Source organism: Fusarium musae, chromosome 11 (assembly GCF_019915245.1).
Source record: "Fusarium musae strain F31 chromosome 11, whole genome shotgun sequence".
Classification (NCBI taxonomy): domain Eukaryota; kingdom Fungi; phylum Ascomycota; class Sordariomycetes; order Hypocreales; family Nectriaceae; genus Fusarium; species Fusarium musae.
This window is the reverse complement of record NC_058397.1, coordinates 739928-758601: the sequence shown is the minus strand read 5'-3', so window position 1 is coordinate 758601 and position 18674 is coordinate 739928. Positions and strand designations below refer to the sequence as shown.

At 43.8% G+C, this 18674-nt stretch overlaps 9 protein-coding genes and 1 non-coding gene across 10 annotated transcripts; 8 read left to right on the top strand and 2 right to left on the bottom strand.

Moving 5' to 3' along the window:
- Window positions 1-442: 442 nt before the first annotated feature.
- Window positions 443-1288, top strand: J7337_013324 (uncharacterized protein; the record flags this gene model as incomplete). The annotated part of the gene is made up of 1 exon (XM_044830815.1): window positions 443-1288. The coding sequence occupies one exon, from the start codon at window positions 443-445 to the stop codon at window positions 1286-1288; it is 846 nt and encodes a 281-aa protein (XP_044674090.1).
- A 4028-nt stretch (window positions 1289-5316) lies between these two features.
- On the top strand, window positions 5317-5895 carry J7337_013323 (uncharacterized protein; the record flags this gene model as incomplete). The annotated part of the gene is made up of 1 exon (XM_044830814.1): window positions 5317-5895. One exon carries the CDS (start codon window positions 5317-5319, stop codon window positions 5893-5895), a length of 579 nt encoding a protein of 192 aa, XP_044674089.1.
- A 643-nt stretch (window positions 5896-6538) lies between these two features.
- Window positions 6539-6965, top strand: J7337_013322 (uncharacterized protein; the record flags this gene model as incomplete). The annotated part of the gene is made up of 4 exons (XM_044830813.1): window positions 6539-6589; window positions 6645-6677; window positions 6731-6821; window positions 6874-6965. 4 exons carry the CDS (start codon window positions 6539-6541, stop codon window positions 6963-6965), a joined length of 267 nt encoding a protein of 88 aa, XP_044674088.1.
- Window positions 6966-7197: 232 nt separating this feature from the next.
- J7337_013321 (uncharacterized protein) lies at window positions 7198-7824 on the top strand (the record flags this gene model as incomplete). The annotated part of the gene is made up of 2 exons (XM_044830812.1): window positions 7198-7343; window positions 7395-7824. 2 exons carry the CDS (start codon window positions 7198-7200, stop codon window positions 7822-7824), a joined length of 576 nt encoding a protein of 191 aa, XP_044674087.1.
- Window positions 7825-7997: 173 nt separating this feature from the next.
- Window positions 7998-9578, bottom strand: J7337_013320 (uncharacterized protein; the record flags this gene model as incomplete). Its single annotated transcript, XM_044830811.1, has 3 exons — window positions 7998-8365; window positions 8418-8550; window positions 9159-9578. The coding sequence occupies 3 exons, from the start codon at window positions 9576-9578 to the stop codon at window positions 7998-8000; spliced, it is 921 nt and encodes a 306-aa protein (XP_044674086.1).
- Window positions 9579-11479: 1901 nt separating this feature from the next.
- J7337_013319 (uncharacterized protein) lies at window positions 11480-12808 on the top strand (the record flags this gene model as incomplete). The annotated part of the gene is made up of 5 exons (XM_044830810.1): window positions 11480-11549; window positions 11598-11745; window positions 11795-12017; window positions 12068-12343; window positions 12392-12808. 5 exons carry the CDS (start codon window positions 11480-11482, stop codon window positions 12806-12808), a joined length of 1134 nt encoding a protein of 377 aa, XP_044674085.1.
- A 624-nt stretch (window positions 12809-13432) lies between these two features.
- On the top strand, window positions 13433-14043 carry J7337_013318 (uncharacterized protein; the record flags this gene model as incomplete). Its single annotated transcript, XM_044830809.1, has 2 exons — window positions 13433-13861; window positions 13921-14043. 2 exons carry the CDS (start codon window positions 13433-13435, stop codon window positions 14041-14043), a joined length of 552 nt encoding a protein of 183 aa, XP_044674084.1.
- Window positions 14044-14652: 609 nt separating this feature from the next.
- J7337_013317 lies at window positions 14653-14724 on the top strand. The gene has a single exon. It is a non-coding gene; the product is annotated as a tRNA-Thr (tRNA).
- A 162-nt stretch (window positions 14725-14886) lies between these two features.
- Window positions 14887-16200, bottom strand: J7337_013316 (uncharacterized protein; the record flags this gene model as incomplete). Its single annotated transcript, XM_044830808.1, has 1 exon — window positions 14887-16200. One exon carries the CDS (start codon window positions 16198-16200, stop codon window positions 14887-14889), a length of 1314 nt encoding a protein of 437 aa, XP_044674083.1.
- Window positions 16201-17190: 990 nt separating this feature from the next.
- Window positions 17191-18504, top strand: J7337_013315 (uncharacterized protein; the record flags this gene model as incomplete). The annotated part of the gene is made up of 3 exons (XM_044830807.1): window positions 17191-17484; window positions 17534-18341; window positions 18389-18504. The coding sequence occupies 3 exons, from the start codon at window positions 17191-17193 to the stop codon at window positions 18502-18504; spliced, it is 1218 nt and encodes a 405-aa protein (XP_044674082.1).
- Window positions 18505-18674: the final 170 nt, after the last annotated feature.

Sequence of the window (18674 nt, the reverse complement as noted above, 5' to 3'; positions counted from 1 at the left end):
GTTGGAGTTGCTGATAGAAGAATACCAGCAATCTGCAGGTCAGAAGCTCAATCATGTTAGAGAAGCGTCCAGGAACGATTCAAACGAACCTGGAAGGATGAACAATATCAGCAAAATATCAGAAGAGCTTATATATTTGACATCTCATGAACAAGAAGGTGTTTGACTAGATTTCGTTGCGTTCCCTGTGCAATTCAGCCGTTCACTTACTCATCTCATCCGACCTTGGGTCATCATCGCGAACATAGCTCACGGACGCTATAGCCAAAGCACGCTATAAATACCCCGCCACGTCAGATCTTACCCATTCCGTCGAATCACATAAGCACCGTCAGCTCAACCTTGATCAACTCACCCCAAATATCACCGATCAATACCATTCAAACTGACATACAGTCTTCTAAAATCACCGCATTCGCCAATCTCTGCGTCACCAGCCAACATGAGCGCCCAGGCCAAGCCCCTCTCCTACATGGAGAAGCTCTCTAACGAAGTCTTTGTTTATCGCCCTTCTGAACCCGCGGCGCCGGACTCTCCAAAGATCATCATCATCGCTAGTTGGACCAATGCGCTTGATAGCCATATCGCCAAGTATGTCGACAAGCACAAGGAGTTATACCCAACTTCCCAACTTGTTCTTGTGAAGAGCTACAACAAGAACTTTTTCGACCTAAAGGCTCTCGCTGAATCGCCGAGGCCAGCTGTGCCAGTCATTCGAGCCTCATTCCCAGACGCCCCATCATCGACGACTAAGCCAGAAATCATGATTCATCTCTTCTCAAATGGCGGTTCGTCAAATGTCTCATCGTTATATGATGTGTATGCTGCGACTGCCCAAGAAGGCGAAGATCCCTGGCTTCCGCCCCACGTAACAGTGTTCGACTCAGCGCCGGGTGCTCAGCGCCTCACCAACACGGCAGCATTCTTCAAATCTACTATTCCAAAGTCATACAGTTGGGTTTGTATGCCATTTGTCTATGGTGTTGCAGCTGCATGGCAGGTCGCCTGGTTTCTCGGTCTCACGAAAGATTGGCTGGCTTTCTGGGGCTCGACACATAATACCGCTCTGGGCAAGAGTGAGCGTGAGATTCGACGAACGTACATCTATAGTGAGGGGGATAAGCTGGTTGGCTATAGAGATCTGGAGGCGCAGGCTTCTGAGGCGGAGAAGCTGGGATTTGATGTTCATCTGGAGAAGTTTGATGGGTCTCTTCATGTTGCGCATGCGAGAAAGGATGAGGCGAGATATTGGAGCGCAGTCCAGGAGACTTGGAGTGGTTTTGAGTAGTAAGTCTGTGTCTGACTTGAAGATAGCAGCATTCCGAGACGTTCCATAGGCTGAAAGCCAGAGATATCGTGGCAGAAGAGCGTTTCACCGGGCCTGAAGTGAGATTAATCCTCACCGACAAAGTGTATAGTCACCGAGAATTTGCAAACATATAACACTTAAACCCGTGGCTCCAATAGCAGTGATTTGAACAATTATCTTAGATAAATAAGTCCGTGACCCAGAAGTTAAACCCCCTAATTATAGATCGGGTATAGAATATCTAGGTACTCTCTGCTAGAATAAGCTCTTAGCTATAAGCCTTAACTATAAATAATACTTCTAGCCTATAACTTAGATATTAATATTATAATAATTAACTAATAGCTATAATATTAAAAAGATAAAATATCTCTGCAGTAATATATAAGGTATAGCTAATAAGGTCTTATAATAAGAATAATATAATATAATACTTATTTTTTAATATATTATATATAAGGTATTATATATAATATTAAAAAATATAATAACTTTAAAAGTAAGTTTTAAGGTTATATAATACTGCTTTTAACTTTATAATCTAATTAAATAAATAGCCTTAATTTATAAATATAAAAAGATATTTTCTTTAGCTTTAGTAAATTAAAGGCTTTTTTTATTATTACTTAATTAAAGTAATTAATACTAAAGCTCTAACCTTAAAAGCCTAATTTTAAATAAACTAAAAACTATAAAAACTATTTAAAAATACTATACTATATAATTAATATTAATAGCTATAACTATCTTATTATAGTAATTAATACTTATATAAATAGTAATTTAATTAATATTAATAATCTTAATATTAATAATATCTTTAATTTATATACTTTCTTTTAATATTTAAATATTATAAATAAAGATTTATTATATATTAATAAATTAATAATAATATAATAAGTTAATTTTATAATCTTTAATTATATTATAAGGCTTTTAAATATATAAAATATATTTATTATATTAACTATTATAAGTAAATTAAAAGCCTTAAAAGACCTAGCTAATTACTTAAAGTAAGATTAAAACTAATTAATAAAGTAATAGGCTTTTATTATAGTTATTAAATTAGGTAGTAGTAATAGCTAATACTAGGTATAATTTATAAAATTAAAATATATAATTAAAGTAGTTAAATTAATAATATAAATATTATATTATAGGAATTAAAAGCTATTATAAAGTAAAAAAAAAGAAATAAAAGGGAAAAGAAAAGTAAAAAGATAAATTATAAAATAAAGGTTTTAGTATTAAAAGAAAAACTATAAATATTAATAAGCTAAAGCTAGCTTAATAAGTTAATAATAAATTAAATTAAGTTATAAGATAATATAAAGTAATATAAGAAATATAAATTAAAAGTAAATATAGCTAATTAATACTTAAGATAGCTATAATATAAAGCTAATATAATAAGAACTTAAATAATAACTTTTTAATTAGTTTTAAAGGTATTTTATAGCCTTAACCTAGTAATAATTAATAAATAGGACCTAGATATTTTAATAATAGCTATAAAAGTATTAACTATAAAGTCTCTAGCTAGACTGAAATCTTAATATACTTAATTAATAAGGTTACCTTTAGGCTATAGTATCTTAAGTAACTCTAATTAAGATAAATATATCGCCTGACTAGCTAAAAAGCTATAAAAAAGCTTAACTAACAGGGTCTATAACTCCCCTATAACCTTAACAGTTTTAAAGGTATATAAAGCTTTAATCCCTTAGGTAAAAAAGGTTAGCTTAATATTATAAATACTTTAGATTTTTAAAATAGTAGCTTTAATATAACTAATCTTTTATTAATATTAATTATATTAAATACTAGATATTAATAATTATATTAATAAAATTATAGTTATACTTTAAGCTATATTAATATATAAAAAAAGACCTTATAATATAATTATAGCTATAATAGATTTAATTATAAAGCTACTATAAGGTATATCTTTATATAAGACTTTAATTAGCTAAATAGTAAATTCTTTATTTAACTTACTTTTTTTAATTATAAGACTATTATTTATATAGTCGCTTATAGTAAATTCCTTATAAAGGTTATTTTAATTATTTAATAAAAGAAAGTAATATTATTTTCTTTAAATAACTTAAAAAATAAAAAAAGAATTAAAATAGTTAAAAAGTTATTTTAAAAAAAACTATATTTAAATTATATTTATATTTAATATATAAATAGTAATTTATTAAAAAAGACTTTTAAATATAATATATAGTAATTAAAACTATTAAAAAATATTAATATATAAAAAAAAACTTAATTTAATTAAAGAAAGTTTTATAATAATATATATATTAATATTACTAAAGATAAAAGTTAAACTAAAGAAGGTTTAAGGTAATTAAAAGGTAGTAATAGTATTAAGTTTATAAGTTAGTTATAAGGTTAGAAAATACACTTTAGGTTTAATATAATAGGTATAGAATATTAATAAATCCGAACCTATTACAATAGTCTCCCATGTCAAGAGATAGTTTCTACATGCTCTGAAGGTTCCAGTGGCTCCCTTCCTTCCGACGTATTCCCGCGTGAACAGTCTGAGCCCGGATCAGGATGTATTTACTTAACTATGCAGATAGACTCTTCAAGATGGCCAAATTCCTTAACATTTCAGCGTTGTCTGTAACCGTGTCGTGCTTTGATAGAAGTGAGGCTGTTATATGTTCTTTGTAGACGCCGTTGACTGATGGGCATGCCTTGCCCTCCCAGCTAACCCACGAGCAGTTCGGGAAATATGGTTGTCCCTGCGCCGGACTTCCTATACCCCATTTGAGAACAGAAATCAAGATGTCCCCGATTGAGGTATCAGTACTGTATGGAATCGACTAACCACATAACTATGTAAAGGAATCTTGAAATAAGTGGAGAATACCAAGGAACACGTTCAGTCTATCACTCAGATATGTTATTCTTCGTTCAGATACGTCTCCTGTGAATGCGCACAAACATTTCACGCCGACACTCTCCGGGACGAGATGTAGTATGCTACAGTGAAATGGATCGGATAGTTGAGGGACGTTTCTACTGGCTCGCGGCATTTAATATCGGCCCAACGACCGGACAGAATATTGTCAAGGTATAGGGATGTCGTCTCGAGCAGAGGCTTTCTTCGGTGGTCTGCCTAGAGGCAAAAACTTTTAATACTCGGTTTTAAAATCAACATAGTAATTTGCGTGTCCATGAAATTTCAAGTGCGGCCTGAAAGGGATGGCCCGCAGTCAGCAAACATCACTGGCTGTGGGCTGCATAGATCAACCAAGACTCTTGACTGACCGTCCAATCACATGTCGCTTTACTAGGAGTAGGGACTTCATCCAATTGTTGTTCCTGAACAGAGTACTGGTTATGCAATTCGCAACTTGTAGGCTTATCTCTTTGTTCATTCGGAAATCGCGAGCCATTGCCAGTTTCATCACCATAGACAGTGTCATGTTAGCCATAAGAACTAGTAAACTAAGGCTTAGTTCTCATAGCGAAACCCCATTGCAGCATTGATGTGGTTTGTTCAGCCACTTATCCTTTGTCCAAAGCTCATACTTCTTTGTTTAAAGCCTCGATATACTGGTTGTTCTTTCGAAGACAGGAGGAACAACAGTGATGAGTACCATGTTCAGCGAAGAGGCTAAATGAGATCGATATGCCATCCAATGGTGGTTTAGAGATTCGACATGAATGCTGGTCGGACGATGTTAAGGGTGCCCGTTCCAAATGTTCAAAGAACCGTAGATTTCATGATCAATACTTGAGGAAAATCAAACTAATTGTCACGCTGAACATCAACATGCAATATGAGTGATAGAGAACATCTTGTCACTACGCACTGTTGACTGAAATCCTTTAAATAGCACCTTTCCATCGCCTCCAAATCCATCATCATCCACGATCTCAACCGCCTTCACAGCAACCTTCAAATACCATCCCAACATTTACCCACAAAACACTACCAACCTCACAAGGTAAGATCTTCCTCATCCTTCACCATGTGTCTCACTACCTTCTGGAAGCACGAATGTCACTTTTGCGGAGCCATCAAGGAGAACGCTTCTCTCAGAAACCCCGCAATCACCGATACTTGCTCAGGATGTGGCGAGCCAGTCGAGATCGAGCTGGAGTGGCGCCTCTGGATCTGCCCTCGTTGTGAGGAAGACAGAGCTACTGCGCAGCCCAAGTATCCCCCTAGAGGGCAACAGCAGGAGCGTGTCGCTGTGTATGTGTTCCAGGATGGGACTGAGCCCCAGAATCAGTATCGGCGCCAGGATAGACCTCAGCGCCGGAATGAACCTCGTTTCCAGGATGCTGCGCAGTTCCAGGGTGCTCCACGAGCCCAGGATGCTCCGCGGTTCCAAGACGCTCCGGCGTACGCGCCTTTTCAGAGCAATGCAGGCGGTCATCGCGCCGCTCAGCAGTTATCTCCTCAGCTTCCTGAGCAACGCCCCCAGAACTTCCAGACAGGTTATCCTCCCCGTGGCCAGAACGAACCCCGCCGCCAGGGTCGTCGTGAGAGCCATAGACATGACCATGACCATGACCATGGCCACCACCACCACCACCACTACTAGGTGGGGATGTCCTAGGTAGCTTGTCACTGAGTTTCCGTTCTTCGATGTTCACGAGGATCAGTGGGTACTTGATGAACTACCAGGGCCGTGATGAAATTCTGAAAGAAAAGAGAAAACCAAACTACAAAAAAATGAAAATTCGAGGTAAGCCTATAAAAAAAAGCGGAATCTGTGGGAGGAATAAGATATCATAGCGGATGAAATGCCCAGGAACGTTATTGGAATTCTTAAGGTATCTGGTGAGCATTAGACTAGATGGATGAGGCGGTAGATAGATTGCCAATGAGGATTTTCTTGGCAAGTTTTGTGCATAGAACGAGTGCTTGCGTGATCATGAACATTGTGATTGAATAACCATTTTATATCGAGCATCTCAGAGGACGAGCAGAATTATCAGCCATAAGTTGCCCCTGTAAAATTCTGATTATTGATCGTTTTAGACAAAACAGTTGTGCCTCAACTAAAAGGTTCGCTGCTTTGGAATGTCGTTTGCTCAGACCCTTGTTATCCACCTGCATGCACGGCGAACTCAACCAACAGGATGACAAATCTTGACTGGGATTGTGATTTCTTGGTAAAAAAGCATGATTTTCTCCGGGCGGGGAAGTTGTCGATGTTGCGTGATTAAACAAGTTCCATCAAGATGGCAGAACCAACTATCAACGTAGAGCCCGACCTCGTGCCGGATGAACAGGTACTTCTACCGATTTCCAAGGACAGGAACACTACTAACTGACCACGGATTTCAGTCCGAGGAAGAGCATGACTCTTCGATTGGATCGGTAAGTCATTTCTCGCGAACCTTTGTCGCTGCCGACCTAACCTGGTCGAAAAGAGCCTAGCATCCACGTCTGAGAGCTTGAGAAGCTCTATTCTAGACTATCGAAAGGAAAACGGCAGGACCTATCATCGGTATAAGGACGGAAGTCAGTCCCTTTTGTTTCTGTGTCGTTGCCGTTCATTAACTCATACGCACAGAGTATAACCTTCCTAATGACGACATCGAGAAAGAGAGACTTGGTGAGGCAAAGCCTCGAGAGGTCGCCTTCGCTGCTGACGCCTTCGGCTAGACTTGCAGCATAACCTGTTTATTTTGATGCTCGACAACAAACTCGGTCTCGCACCTCCGAATAATCCTAATTCTAAGGCCAAACGTGTTCTTGATGTTGGCACCGGAACGGGAATATGGGCTATCGACTATGCTGACGAACATCCTGAAGCAAAAGTGATCGGCGTCGACCTCTCACCAATTCAGCCTGATTTGTATTCTCCACCATCAATGTTCCAGGGTCTTAGCTCATTATGATTAGTGTTCCTCCGAACGTGGAGTTCTTTATCGACGATATCGAAGAGCCGTGGAACTTCTCAGAGCCGTTCGACTATGTTCACAGTCGAATGATGACGTTTAGCATCAAGAGCTGGCCGAACCTTGCGAGCAGCATTTATGAGTAAGACCCATGACTACGTGGAGAACAGTGAGACTGATTACCTTTCCTTAGCAATCTGGTTCCGGGTGGTTATGTGGAGCTTCTCGAAATCGATCTCTTCGCCCACTCAGACGACAAGACCCTTACAGAAGATCATCATCTCTCCAAACTCATCCACCTTCTTGACGAAGCATCTACCAAGATTGGTCGCCCATTCCAGGATAATAAAAAGAATAAGGATATTCTGGGCGATGCAGGATTTGTGGATATTGTCGAGACTGTTTTTAAGTGGCCGACGAACCGCTGGCCTCTGGATAAAAGGTACAAGGAGATTGGGGAGTGGAACAATCTCAACATGGATAGTTTCAAGGGTCTTGAGGCATTGTCCATGGCAGCTTTGACAAGAGTTCTGGGGTGGACCCAGGAAGAGGTTACGGTCTTTTTGGCAAAGGTCAGAAGGGACCTGAATGACAGGACCATTCATGCTTATTGGCCGGTGTAAGTACATCACATCTTTCAGTGTCAACATGCTAAAGTAGTCAGATACTCAACCTATGGCAGGAGACCTCTGGATTGAGCAGTGGGCCAAATGTTTAGGACTTTTTTTTTTAAATTGGTATCCTGTACCATGGGAATTTATCAGTAATACGTGTGTATCAGACTAAGTTTCTTGCCCTAAAGAAGCATCCCAGTAATCATGAGAAGCACGGCGATTCCACCAACTGGTATACTCAAGCGTTGTGCATTGTCAGTCACAGGTGCTGCACCACCTGTAGATGACTCCTGAGCAGTACTTGAAGTCCTTGAAGCACTCTCGGCGTCCTTGGTGCCACTCGTAGTTTCTACATCTGATGTCGTAGAGGCAGGTGCCGATGTCGCTGAAGATCCGTGTGAAACGTTCGAAGTGTTTATGGCATCGCTCATGGTTGAAGACGCGGAAGAGGTACTGCTCGCGTCCAACTTCATACCGCAAACCTTCTCGGCGTCAAAGGTGAAGTCAAGGTTCCTAGCCTGGCATCCTGTATGTTGGCGCTCGACAGATTCTAGGCATAGTCTGTTAGAGAAAGGCAATCTTCAAACCATTCTTATACTAACCAGGCATCACATCTGCGTCGCATTTCTTGGCCATACAGCAGAAATACGCCTCGCGGTACTTCTTCTGGGTGCACATGCAGGCTGGATCATTGGTACATGAACCGCCAGGGAAGCTGGCATCGAAGCAGCCATTCTGTGGCATACGTCAGTCAGGGATTCATAAATGTGATGGGAGCTACTTGCATCGCATTCTGATTTGCGTAACTCGGCTCCTTGGTCGAACTGCGGCGATGCGGCAGCAAGAGCTGAGCCAAAAAGGCTCAAGATCAAAAGTGCGGGCGCGCGGATCATCGTGTCAATCGGCTCAATAACGGCGAAAATATGGTCTATAGATCTTACCGTCTCTCGTGGGTTGATTGAGCCGCAGGGCAGGGGACGAGGAGTTATTTTTCTGATGAGTGTTTTCGTGTCGTAACGCGTTGCTGCGCCGTCGTGAGACACACGATGATTATGGCGCTTGGCTGGATTGGGCAGCTGACACTATTGCTGGAATTGGAATAGTTGGGGCGAAGGCAACAGGTCAGACACAACATTATGAGCAAGACATGTTGAGGTCAATAAAAAGGTAAAGTAATCAGGAAGTTGAAGCAGAACCAACTTGTCAACGGAAATTATTACCAAGCCACATCCATTCATATAGGAACAGCTTCCAGTACCAATCAATTCGTCAACCAATTGATATGACTCCCTCCAGTAAAGAGCGCAAGAAGGCTTAGTGATCTTCCATGCCTCATCCAATACCTCCATAACCTCTTCTGGCAAAGGAGCCTTCTCAACATTATCCAGACTACTCTCAAGCTGGCTGAGCGAGCTGATGCCAATAACCAACCCATCGTTTCCATCAATGACCTGGAGCTTGCTATGGTGAAGAAGCCATCTGAACGCAATCTCCAAGAGCGTCAACCCCAATTTGTCAGTGACAGGCTGAATTAACTTGAAGGCTTCAAAGTTGACATCCTTGAAATACCTATCGCGACACATCACTCCAATGACAGGGTCCTGAGTCGAGTACCGACCGCCGTCAGCGAGGATTTCTTTGCTTTTGTAGCGACCTGAAGGTACACCACCAGTCAAAGGATTGTAGACGAGAATATCCATCCCAAACTTCCGATCGCATGGCACGAGTTCTTTTTTGATGGCGCGGGCCAAGCAGTTATACATGGCTTGATAAACACTTGTTTTGACCGAACCCTTCTGAACTCCCGCTTGCAATGCCAGCAAGGCAGCTATCAAGGGTCTTATGGGCCCCCTAGCCGGCGAGCTGGGTCAGTATGGCATCAGGGTCAACTGCATCTTGCCAGGTAAGTCATCTTCGACAATCTTAGCGATCCCACTAATAACGGGCCAGGAGCGATCCAAACATCTCTCTTGACACGCTTGCAGGGGGGAAGAGGGCTATCCTTGACTGGTATGGAAATGGAGCCTCGCTATAACGGCTGGGCGTGCCGGAGGATTTGACACCTATAGTTTACTATTTGTTGAGCGATGCAGCTGCGTTTACAACAGGTGCAGATATGCTTGTTACAGGTTCGTTCCATATCGTTGACTGGCTATGCGACTACTGTCTCTATTGTAGGAGGGTTACGTGCAGGGTCAGCTCTGAAGTGAAGAGTATCTAGACGCAAGAGCGAAAGTGCGGGGAGACTAGGTCCTTACGGAGGATTTTTGGACACAATTATCATTGGTAGAAGTACACTTCAAGACGAGGTAACTAAAGAAAGATACACGCCTGAGAAATGTTAAGCATGTTTTAGTGTAGAGTTCTGATTTGCAATCACGCATGCGCAACTCACACAGACGGCAGTGCGTCCTCCGACTCTTCGTTCTCATGAAAGTTGATAGGTCTTCTTAGCTGAGGTTAGTTGTAGTGTAAAATTGATTTCGAGATCCAACATGAAGATTCGTTCATATAGCTTTGTTGACTACTGTTCTCAAAGAGTAACTTCGCTGGTCCGAAAACTAACGGGTGTTACGTTGTACAGGGTATGTCACCTGAAGCTTCAAGACACCTTCACATCAAGCCAGTGACAAGGATGTGTCAAGTAGCCTTCGGTAGAGGTTTTCCAAGAGAACTAAAAAAGACTGCCTAACAGAGCTCTTGAGATCCTTCAACATGGATAATCTCATGCTCTGAAACCAAATTCGATATGATCGTCCCTGAATCAAACCGCATTGAGCAAAAGTTTCAATAATTTATCTTATCGTGCCGATTTCCCGCCTTATCTAAACGCTTGGTGGGGCTCTGTTTTGATCTTCGTACACTAGACCGCTTTTGACGACCCATTCGAGCGACATCGTCACTCCTCTAAGCCACGTTCGAGTAGAAATGCTAAAAGCAGAAATTGATTCGAACTACAACCGCCGATCTCGCACAGCCTGGGAGGCCGCAAGAGTAAGCCTTAACGTTGTTGTCTTGTTACAATTTGAGATCTCATCAAAGACGTCTTTTTTCGCGTTGAGATTGGAGAGCTTGCTGATCCTATCACGAGCCAGGACATGGTTGAAGCTAAGCTTGAGAAGGATATTGAAGAGTCCAGATGAATCTCTTGGCAGAGCGTTGAACAGTGTGGATGCAAACTACTCCCATTGTCCGACAGGGTACAGCCACAAACGTAAGCCAGCCGGCCGCTCTCGCTCAAACCAGCAAATCACAACACCTGTTCGTCCCCAAGCTCCCAAATCCCTGGCGAGCTATGAGAGGCTGACACGCTGATCCCTGCATAGACGGACAAGCCCACGGAGCACCCCGTTGTTCAACGATACAGAAAAGGTGCCAATGTCGGCAGATCGGTCGTAACAATCGCCGTTTTGGTGGGAGAGCTATGCCGTAGGGCTGACGCTGATCCATAGCTGGCTGTGCTGATACTGCGCTTAGATTAGTATCTGAGGGTTTCATTGCAGGGGTTTTAGCTTGGGGATGACGACGTTGGGATTTGTATATATTGAGCTTGCGTCGCCGGTAGCGAAACTTCATTATCTCATCTTCACAACAGACAAGCGACTACACCTCAGCACCTATTTGTTTCTTTTTTCTTTCTCTCGACTTTATAGAACACCCTACGATGGGTCTCTTTAGAAGCGGCGACGACGACAAGTCGAACGTTACCTGCCCTACGCATTCTTTCGCCCAAGGTACTACCAGTCCCGTCGACGCGTTGACCTCTAGCTAATGTCTGACAGATGCCGAGAAGAGTATCACCGGTAGCTTGACCTTTTACCAGCTGAGCATGATCATCGGTGGATCTTTTGCTGCTTTCGCTCTGATTGTCATGTTCTTCATCAACATGATGCACGCGACACATCTCTCGAACCCCTCAGAACAAGTCAAGTACGCGCAGCAAACTCTCCAATCCCGGTCCATGTGCTAACATCCTTAGAATCATGCGAATCGGCACACTGATTTCTGCGTTCTCCATCATCTCGTTCCTATGCATTTGCTTTCCAGATGCAGCAGTCTACATCGAGCCCTGGCTTCACGTCTATGAAGGTTTCGCGCTCGGATCTTTCTTCCTTCTTCTCTGCGACTATGTATCACCGAACCGCGACCAACAAGATGTGTTTTTCGCTACAAAGAAGAAGAATGGTATCAAGTGGTTCAAGGTATGCTTGTCTCTTATCACCAATTGGAAATCTTACTGACGGCATTTTAGACACGTTGGATCATGATTTTTCAGATGCCCGTCGTCGCGATCGGTGTCTCACTCGCTACCGATATTACCCAAGCCGCCGGTGTCTTCTGCCAAGAAAGCAACAACCGACACTTTGCCAACATCTACCTCCGAATCATCATGTCGATTTCTCTCGTCGTTTCAGTCCTCTCGATCCTACAGATGTACATGCTTCTCAAGAAGGACCTCGCCCATCATAACCCGATGTTGAAGCTCACTGCTTTCAAGATCGTAGTCGGGTTGACTTTCATCCAGGGTGTAAGCTCTATTCCTTCTCACCTCTTCAGCATGACACTGACCGTTTAGATCATATTCACAGTTCTCAACGACCAAAACGTTCTCAAGACCAGCGACACGCTCACCTACGCTGATGTTCACGTCGGTATCCCCAACCTCGTCATCTGCATCGAAATGGCTCCCCTGTCGCTGTTCTTCATGTTCGCCTACCCATGGAGCGTTTACAAGTCCGGCCATGGCCGTGGAAGCTTCTCCAAGTTGGAGCAGGGCAACATTCCTGAGGGGTCATACCAGGGCGGTCCCCTCGGTATTCATGCTTGGCTGGCCATGTTGAACCCCTCGGACTCCTTCAAGGCGATCCTGTTCATCTTCAAGAAGGACAACCGGAATGGTTCTACGACCGAAGTCAACATGACGGGATATCAGTCCAACGACCCTTTGGTGTCGCGTCCCTATAACCCTCAGCCATACTCTACCACGAACTAAGGTCCAGAGACTGAGGCGGTTTTGGATGTCTGTTATGATGATGGACACGGCAATGAGTAGGATGGGATGGATATGTGGATAGATAGCTGGCAGCGGGTTGAATGATTTCTTCCAGGTAACCCTTTCCTATGTTATTATATACCTTGGCTCAATAATTACGATTTACTAGATGTTTGGCTCATGTTTGGAGACTCAAGTGGTGTACAGGCTTCAAGCCTAGGGCGGGAAAAAAAGTGATGCAATAGTTTTAGATGTTCAAACCTCTCCACTTTGCGCCATCATGAACATAATGCCAACCATGATCTGCTGACTTGACATCAAGGTCACTGCGCTTTCCTATTGGCGTAGTGTATGACGCCCTTATATTGTGCCTGTGATGAAATGGCGCTATGCTTTTGTCGCTTGATATGTGGCTACGGCATTGCCTCTCTGTTGACAAGGGCTGACAGCCACACGAAAAGCAACAAGAAAAGAAACCAAACACTTGGTCTTCTGATGGGAAGCTACCCCTCGTTCCTCTGTCTCCAACTGGCCTACTCATTTTCTTCTCTGGGTGAACTCTGGTCTGCACAACTCTGCAGCGACAAGGCAGTCTGCCCTTGGTCGACAAATCCTCTAGGCCTCATGAAGCCCACTCAGCTTCTCATGGCTCTTGCTACCATTGCCTATGCGACCCGCGCCGTAGAGCAGACAATGGCCCCCCCTCTCGCTGAACTCGACACGCATTCCCAACCGCATTTCAAGCGCTGCGGCAAGAAGGGCCCACCGCCGTACTATGGAGAATATCCATATCCCAACCAAACTTATAACCAGCTCACCGACGGGACGCCTTGCCGCAATGTCACCCTGATCTACGCGAGAGGAATGGGGGGAAAGGGAAACGTAGGAGAAGTAAATGGTGTCGGTCCTATCATATTCAATAGACTTGCCACGATTATTGGCGGCCCAGAGAAGTTGGCCATTGCAGGTGTGAAGTACAAGGCGAATATGAAGACCGTTATTCAGAAAGGCCCCAGAGAGGGCGGTCGGGCCATGAGTGAGCTTATCAACCGGGTACGCCAAGATGGGAGGAGGCAATATTGATGAGGATAGTACTGACACCACGCTTGCAGGCCGCAACCCAATGTCCCGGTACCAAGATTGTTCTCGTCGGTCACAGCGTCGGCGGTGCGTTGGTGCATCAAAGTGCTGAGAACATAACTACTGAGGTGACGGCGCGCATCGCCGCTGGTTAGTTCCTATCCCCTCAACAGACAACTTGCCACTGACTCCAGCTCTGCGTAGCTGTTACCTTAGGATATAAGAAGAGAGATCGTATTGGGAAAATCCCCAAGTCGCGCATTCTTGTTGTCTGCAGAAAAGGCGATTCTTTCTGTAGTAAGACAGTCCCGTGGGAGCCCTTTGTCTACGGGTGTCCGATTTGGTTCTACAAGACAGTGAAAACCCACCAGAATTACGAAAAAAATGCCAATGCTACGGCCGATTGGATTGCCGGTCGGCTGAATGGTAACGTATCTAGATAGAAATACTTTCGATCCCAGAGTTAGAACAGATGGATGTCTAGTATATCGGGTTTCTATAGAGAACTGCCTTTAGCTCTACCTGGACTTGGAAAGTTAATATCATATAGAAGGCAAATGTTGGTCAATCTGGTCTATCTGGTTAGATGATCGTTAGGATACGATGTGAAGTTGATCAATGATCTCGGCGGTGCTACCGCTGCGGGAAAAGATTGCTGTTAACGCGTTGGAATATTAGCCATCAAGATCTCACTTCGAGATACAGCTCTGAGATCAGCTTCTGATTGAGAGATAAGATTTCGACATTTTATCCAATCAGAAGGCGCCTTCATGGCTCAGTGGTAGAGCGTGTCACTAGTAATGACAAGGTCCACGGTTCGATCCCGTGTGAAGGCACACGAGTTAATCTCGTTCAGTTCATTCTTTTATTGTTCCTTTTTGAGGTTTGCGTTTATCGATCAGTTTTTTGTTGGCGGAGATCTTGTCAATCAAAGGCCATTGAGCGCCGTTGACGTATTGGTGCTATGAACATAAAGGCTTGAGATATCCCTTTCACCCCTATACGCGAGCCAGAAGCGAGTACCACCGGATACCCATATAGCCATCATGAAGATTACTATTCCCATCTCCAGTCCACTTTGCCCACTTTGTTTTCCCTGAGTCCTGGTCGAATAGACACCATCTTCCCCTCCTGGCTTCGCAGATGACTTCTCTCGCTCCCAACCCATGGATCAACCAGTCTCCTGGTGTATGGACAGACGATGTTTCATATGATCTACCAGCCACAAAGCCATACAGGTAAACACGTTTCAATCTTGAAAGTTTCTCCTTATCGATGATTATGTCCCCGATGGCATCCACCAATGCCTTGTTGGCAGCACCAGTCTTTCCAGTGGATAGGAACTCGTCCTCAGAGAACCCTTCATTGTCCTCAATCCCTGCCGCAGGTCGATGTTCCATCACGAGAGTCTCCAAAGAACGACTAGAAGCCAAGGTGAGCCTTTTCCATGCCTCGAGGGTGTCCCGCTCTGCCGTCGTCGACCACGCATTATATTGGTTGAAGTAATCACCACGGCTATTAGAAGGTGAACATAAGTACAAGTGCTTAAGGTTTGGGAAATGAACTCGGCCATCGGATAAGAAATGCCCAAGTGGTCTCGGGATGACTCCCCTGGATTGATGTTCCCGCTGGCTATGGCTTTCAGTATCTTGTTCAGTGATTGCGATTGTATTGGGCAGCGGCTGATCCAGCATCCCAAGCTCCAAGTGATCGAGCGAATCTTGAGATTGGAGAACGTAAGTGGCAACAGATCGAGGGATGTAAGCGAAGAGTTTTGCAAAGCGCAATTTTGCCAATCGCTGCTCTCGTGTCCCCTCAAGTTCTCTGTGGCTGAAAGTTCCATAGGCGCCGTGAAGCTCCAAATATTGGAGGTTCTTGAAATAGGGTAATAGCTTCCAAACAGAGACTGGCTCTGCCGCTGAACTTTCATCGGGTTTCCACTCTGGCTCAATTACGGTACACAGACTCTTCACTCTGCCAGCAACTTCCCTTAGGTGTCCTTCATCGTGAGCGTGGAGCGTCAGCAGCATGGTAAAGAGACTCTTAGCTCTTTCGCTGATATCGCTTTGCCATCCATCCCTTTCCGAATCATGGTAAAACCGATTGGGAGATTTATATGGCAGTGGCTCGTTGAGCTCTGCGCTCGACTCGTGATATCCCTTCTCATGAAGCTCAATGTCCGTCCATAGGCACTCTCCGGCGATTGATGCCAAGCGCTTGCAGGTATAACTAAGACGGCATAATTCTTGAGGGGAACTGTCGCGGATGATCTGGAGAAGGATCTCGCAGGGTAAAGAGCTGAGTGAGGCCATTGCGAAAAGTAACCAAGTCTTTTACAGTTGTAAGAACGTTTCTGGAGTGTTTAGACATACGTCAATTGCTTATATCGCTTACGGTCTCACCTCCCGTGATCCGTCGGAGAGCGGCGCATGCTGCCATATTGGTCAATTCAATGTAAGATAGCATCCTTGGCTTCAGAAATCGACCTATCAGGTCATTCAATAAGTCTGACGCTGCTCAGTACTCTGGATTAGATGCATGAATGAGTTTATGCTCATTATTTGTCATATAGACTGTGCTAGGGAGAAGCTTTGTCACTCATGACGGGTTGGTCTCTAGCATACTTTCATCCATTCTCGATGACCGTAGGAGAATCTGCGACTGAAACTGAATGATACAACTAAAGGATGGCGAAATACACACTAGATTTCCCGAATCGCCTGGACGGAATGATATAGTCATGCGAATTAATATGAATCTCGGAGCATCCACGAAATACAACATGATGGGCTAAGAGTTGCAAAGAGTGATAAAATCGTGTTGTAGCTGAGATTCATACCAGAGAATGACATTTATAAAATCTAATATGTTATGATACAGAATATTTGTAATCGTTACTTTATTGAACGGGGTTACCTATGACTGGTGGTTCTGTCGTAGCACTATGCACTTGCGCAGAACCCCAACACTTGCAAGTAGCTCAACCGCTCACCTCAGCGAAACACGACTATTACTGGCTAAAAAATAATGCAATTGGATAGGCTGTAGGAATGAGATAAGCAGATGAGAGACCGGATGACCGCCGATGCAATTTGCGCTGCGTAAACGGATCGGATCCCTGCCCGTAACACGTCGGACCGCCTCCACCGAGTCAGCCCGCCCCGCGCCGGGCTCACTCGCCGACATTTCCATCAAGAACTTATAACAAAAGGAGCAGAATCGCTTCAACCTGCCGACATACCATACTAGCTCAAGCTTACCATTTCCACCCAACAGTATTATCTCCACATTCGTATAGCACAATGTCTGCTCAACAGCACTCAGCCTTTGGCGCAGCGGAATACATCCCGCCCGACCCCATCTTTGAAGTGACCAAGCGTTTTAACGCAGACCAAAATCCTCAGAAGGTGAACCTTGGACAAGGCACATATCGTGATGAGAATGCTAAGCCCTGGGTTCTCCCATCGGTGAGGGAGGCTGAGAAGCTGATTGGTAATGCTGGTCATGAGTATTTGCCTATTGAAGGGTTGCAGAGCTTCCGAGATGAGGCGGCCAAGTTGTTGTTCCATGACACGTCCGCCCTAAAAGAGAACAGAGTGAGTTAAATTTTGCTTTACAATGGACCTAGAAGCTAATGCATCCCAGATTGCCACTTGTCAATCCATTTCCGGAACTGGATCTCTCCTCCTAGCCGGTCTTGTTCTTCGCAAGGCCAACTCAGGCATTGAGAGCATCATCATCACAGATCCAACCTGGTCAAACCACGATCTTCTGTTCAAAGAGATCGGGTTCAGCGTAGTAAAAGTACCATACTACAAAGATCGAAGCTTTGACTTTGAAGGTTATATCAGCGCTCTGAAGAAAGCCGATAAGCATTCTGCTGTTGTTCTCCATGCATGCGCTCATAACCCAACTGGCTGCGATCCAACTCGCGATCAATGGAAAGAAATCGCAGCTGTGATCAAGGAAAATGGAATCTTTCCAATTATAGATTCAGCATATCTTGGATTCAACTCGGGTAATTACGATGAAGATGCATGGACGATCAAGTACATCATCGAAGATCTCGGTCTTGAAGCCGCGATATGCATGTCTTTCGCTAAGAACATGGGTCTCTACGGAGAAAGAGTTGGACTTACAGCAATCGTGACAAAGTCCGAAGGCGCTAAGCGGACGGTGTTTTCGCTGCTTCAGAATGCTCAGCGACAGACTGTCTCGAATCCTCCGGTCTACGGAGCTAGAATCGCAGCTACTGTTCTTGGAAACTCTGAGCTTTTGAAACAGTGGCACCAGGACCTTGTTACCATGTCCTCAAGAATCAAATCTATGAGGAAGAAGTTGTATGACGAGCTTGTGCGGCTAGGGACCCCAGGAGACTGGTCGCATATTGTTAACCAGACTGGCATGTTCGGGTACACTGGCATCAGCAAACCTCAGATTGAACGTTTGGAAGGTAAGCAATGTTTAAATCTCATTAGATATGTACTAACGGGCTTTTAGAGGAATATCACATCTACATGGCGAATACGTCAAGGATAAGTCTTGCAGGACTGAATGATCACAACGTTGAGTATGTGGCAAAATCACTAGATGAGGTAGTTCGAAATGTGCAGTGAAGAAAGAGGATACCACGACTCGGATAATAGATATCATTCGGATGGAAACTACTGTATACTTATAGAGTCCTTGTGATATCCTGCTCATACCTACTGGCAGCGGGCACAACCTTGCCTTACACTGCACATAACACGGCTGCGGCGATGTCAAGAGTACTTACTATGAGACG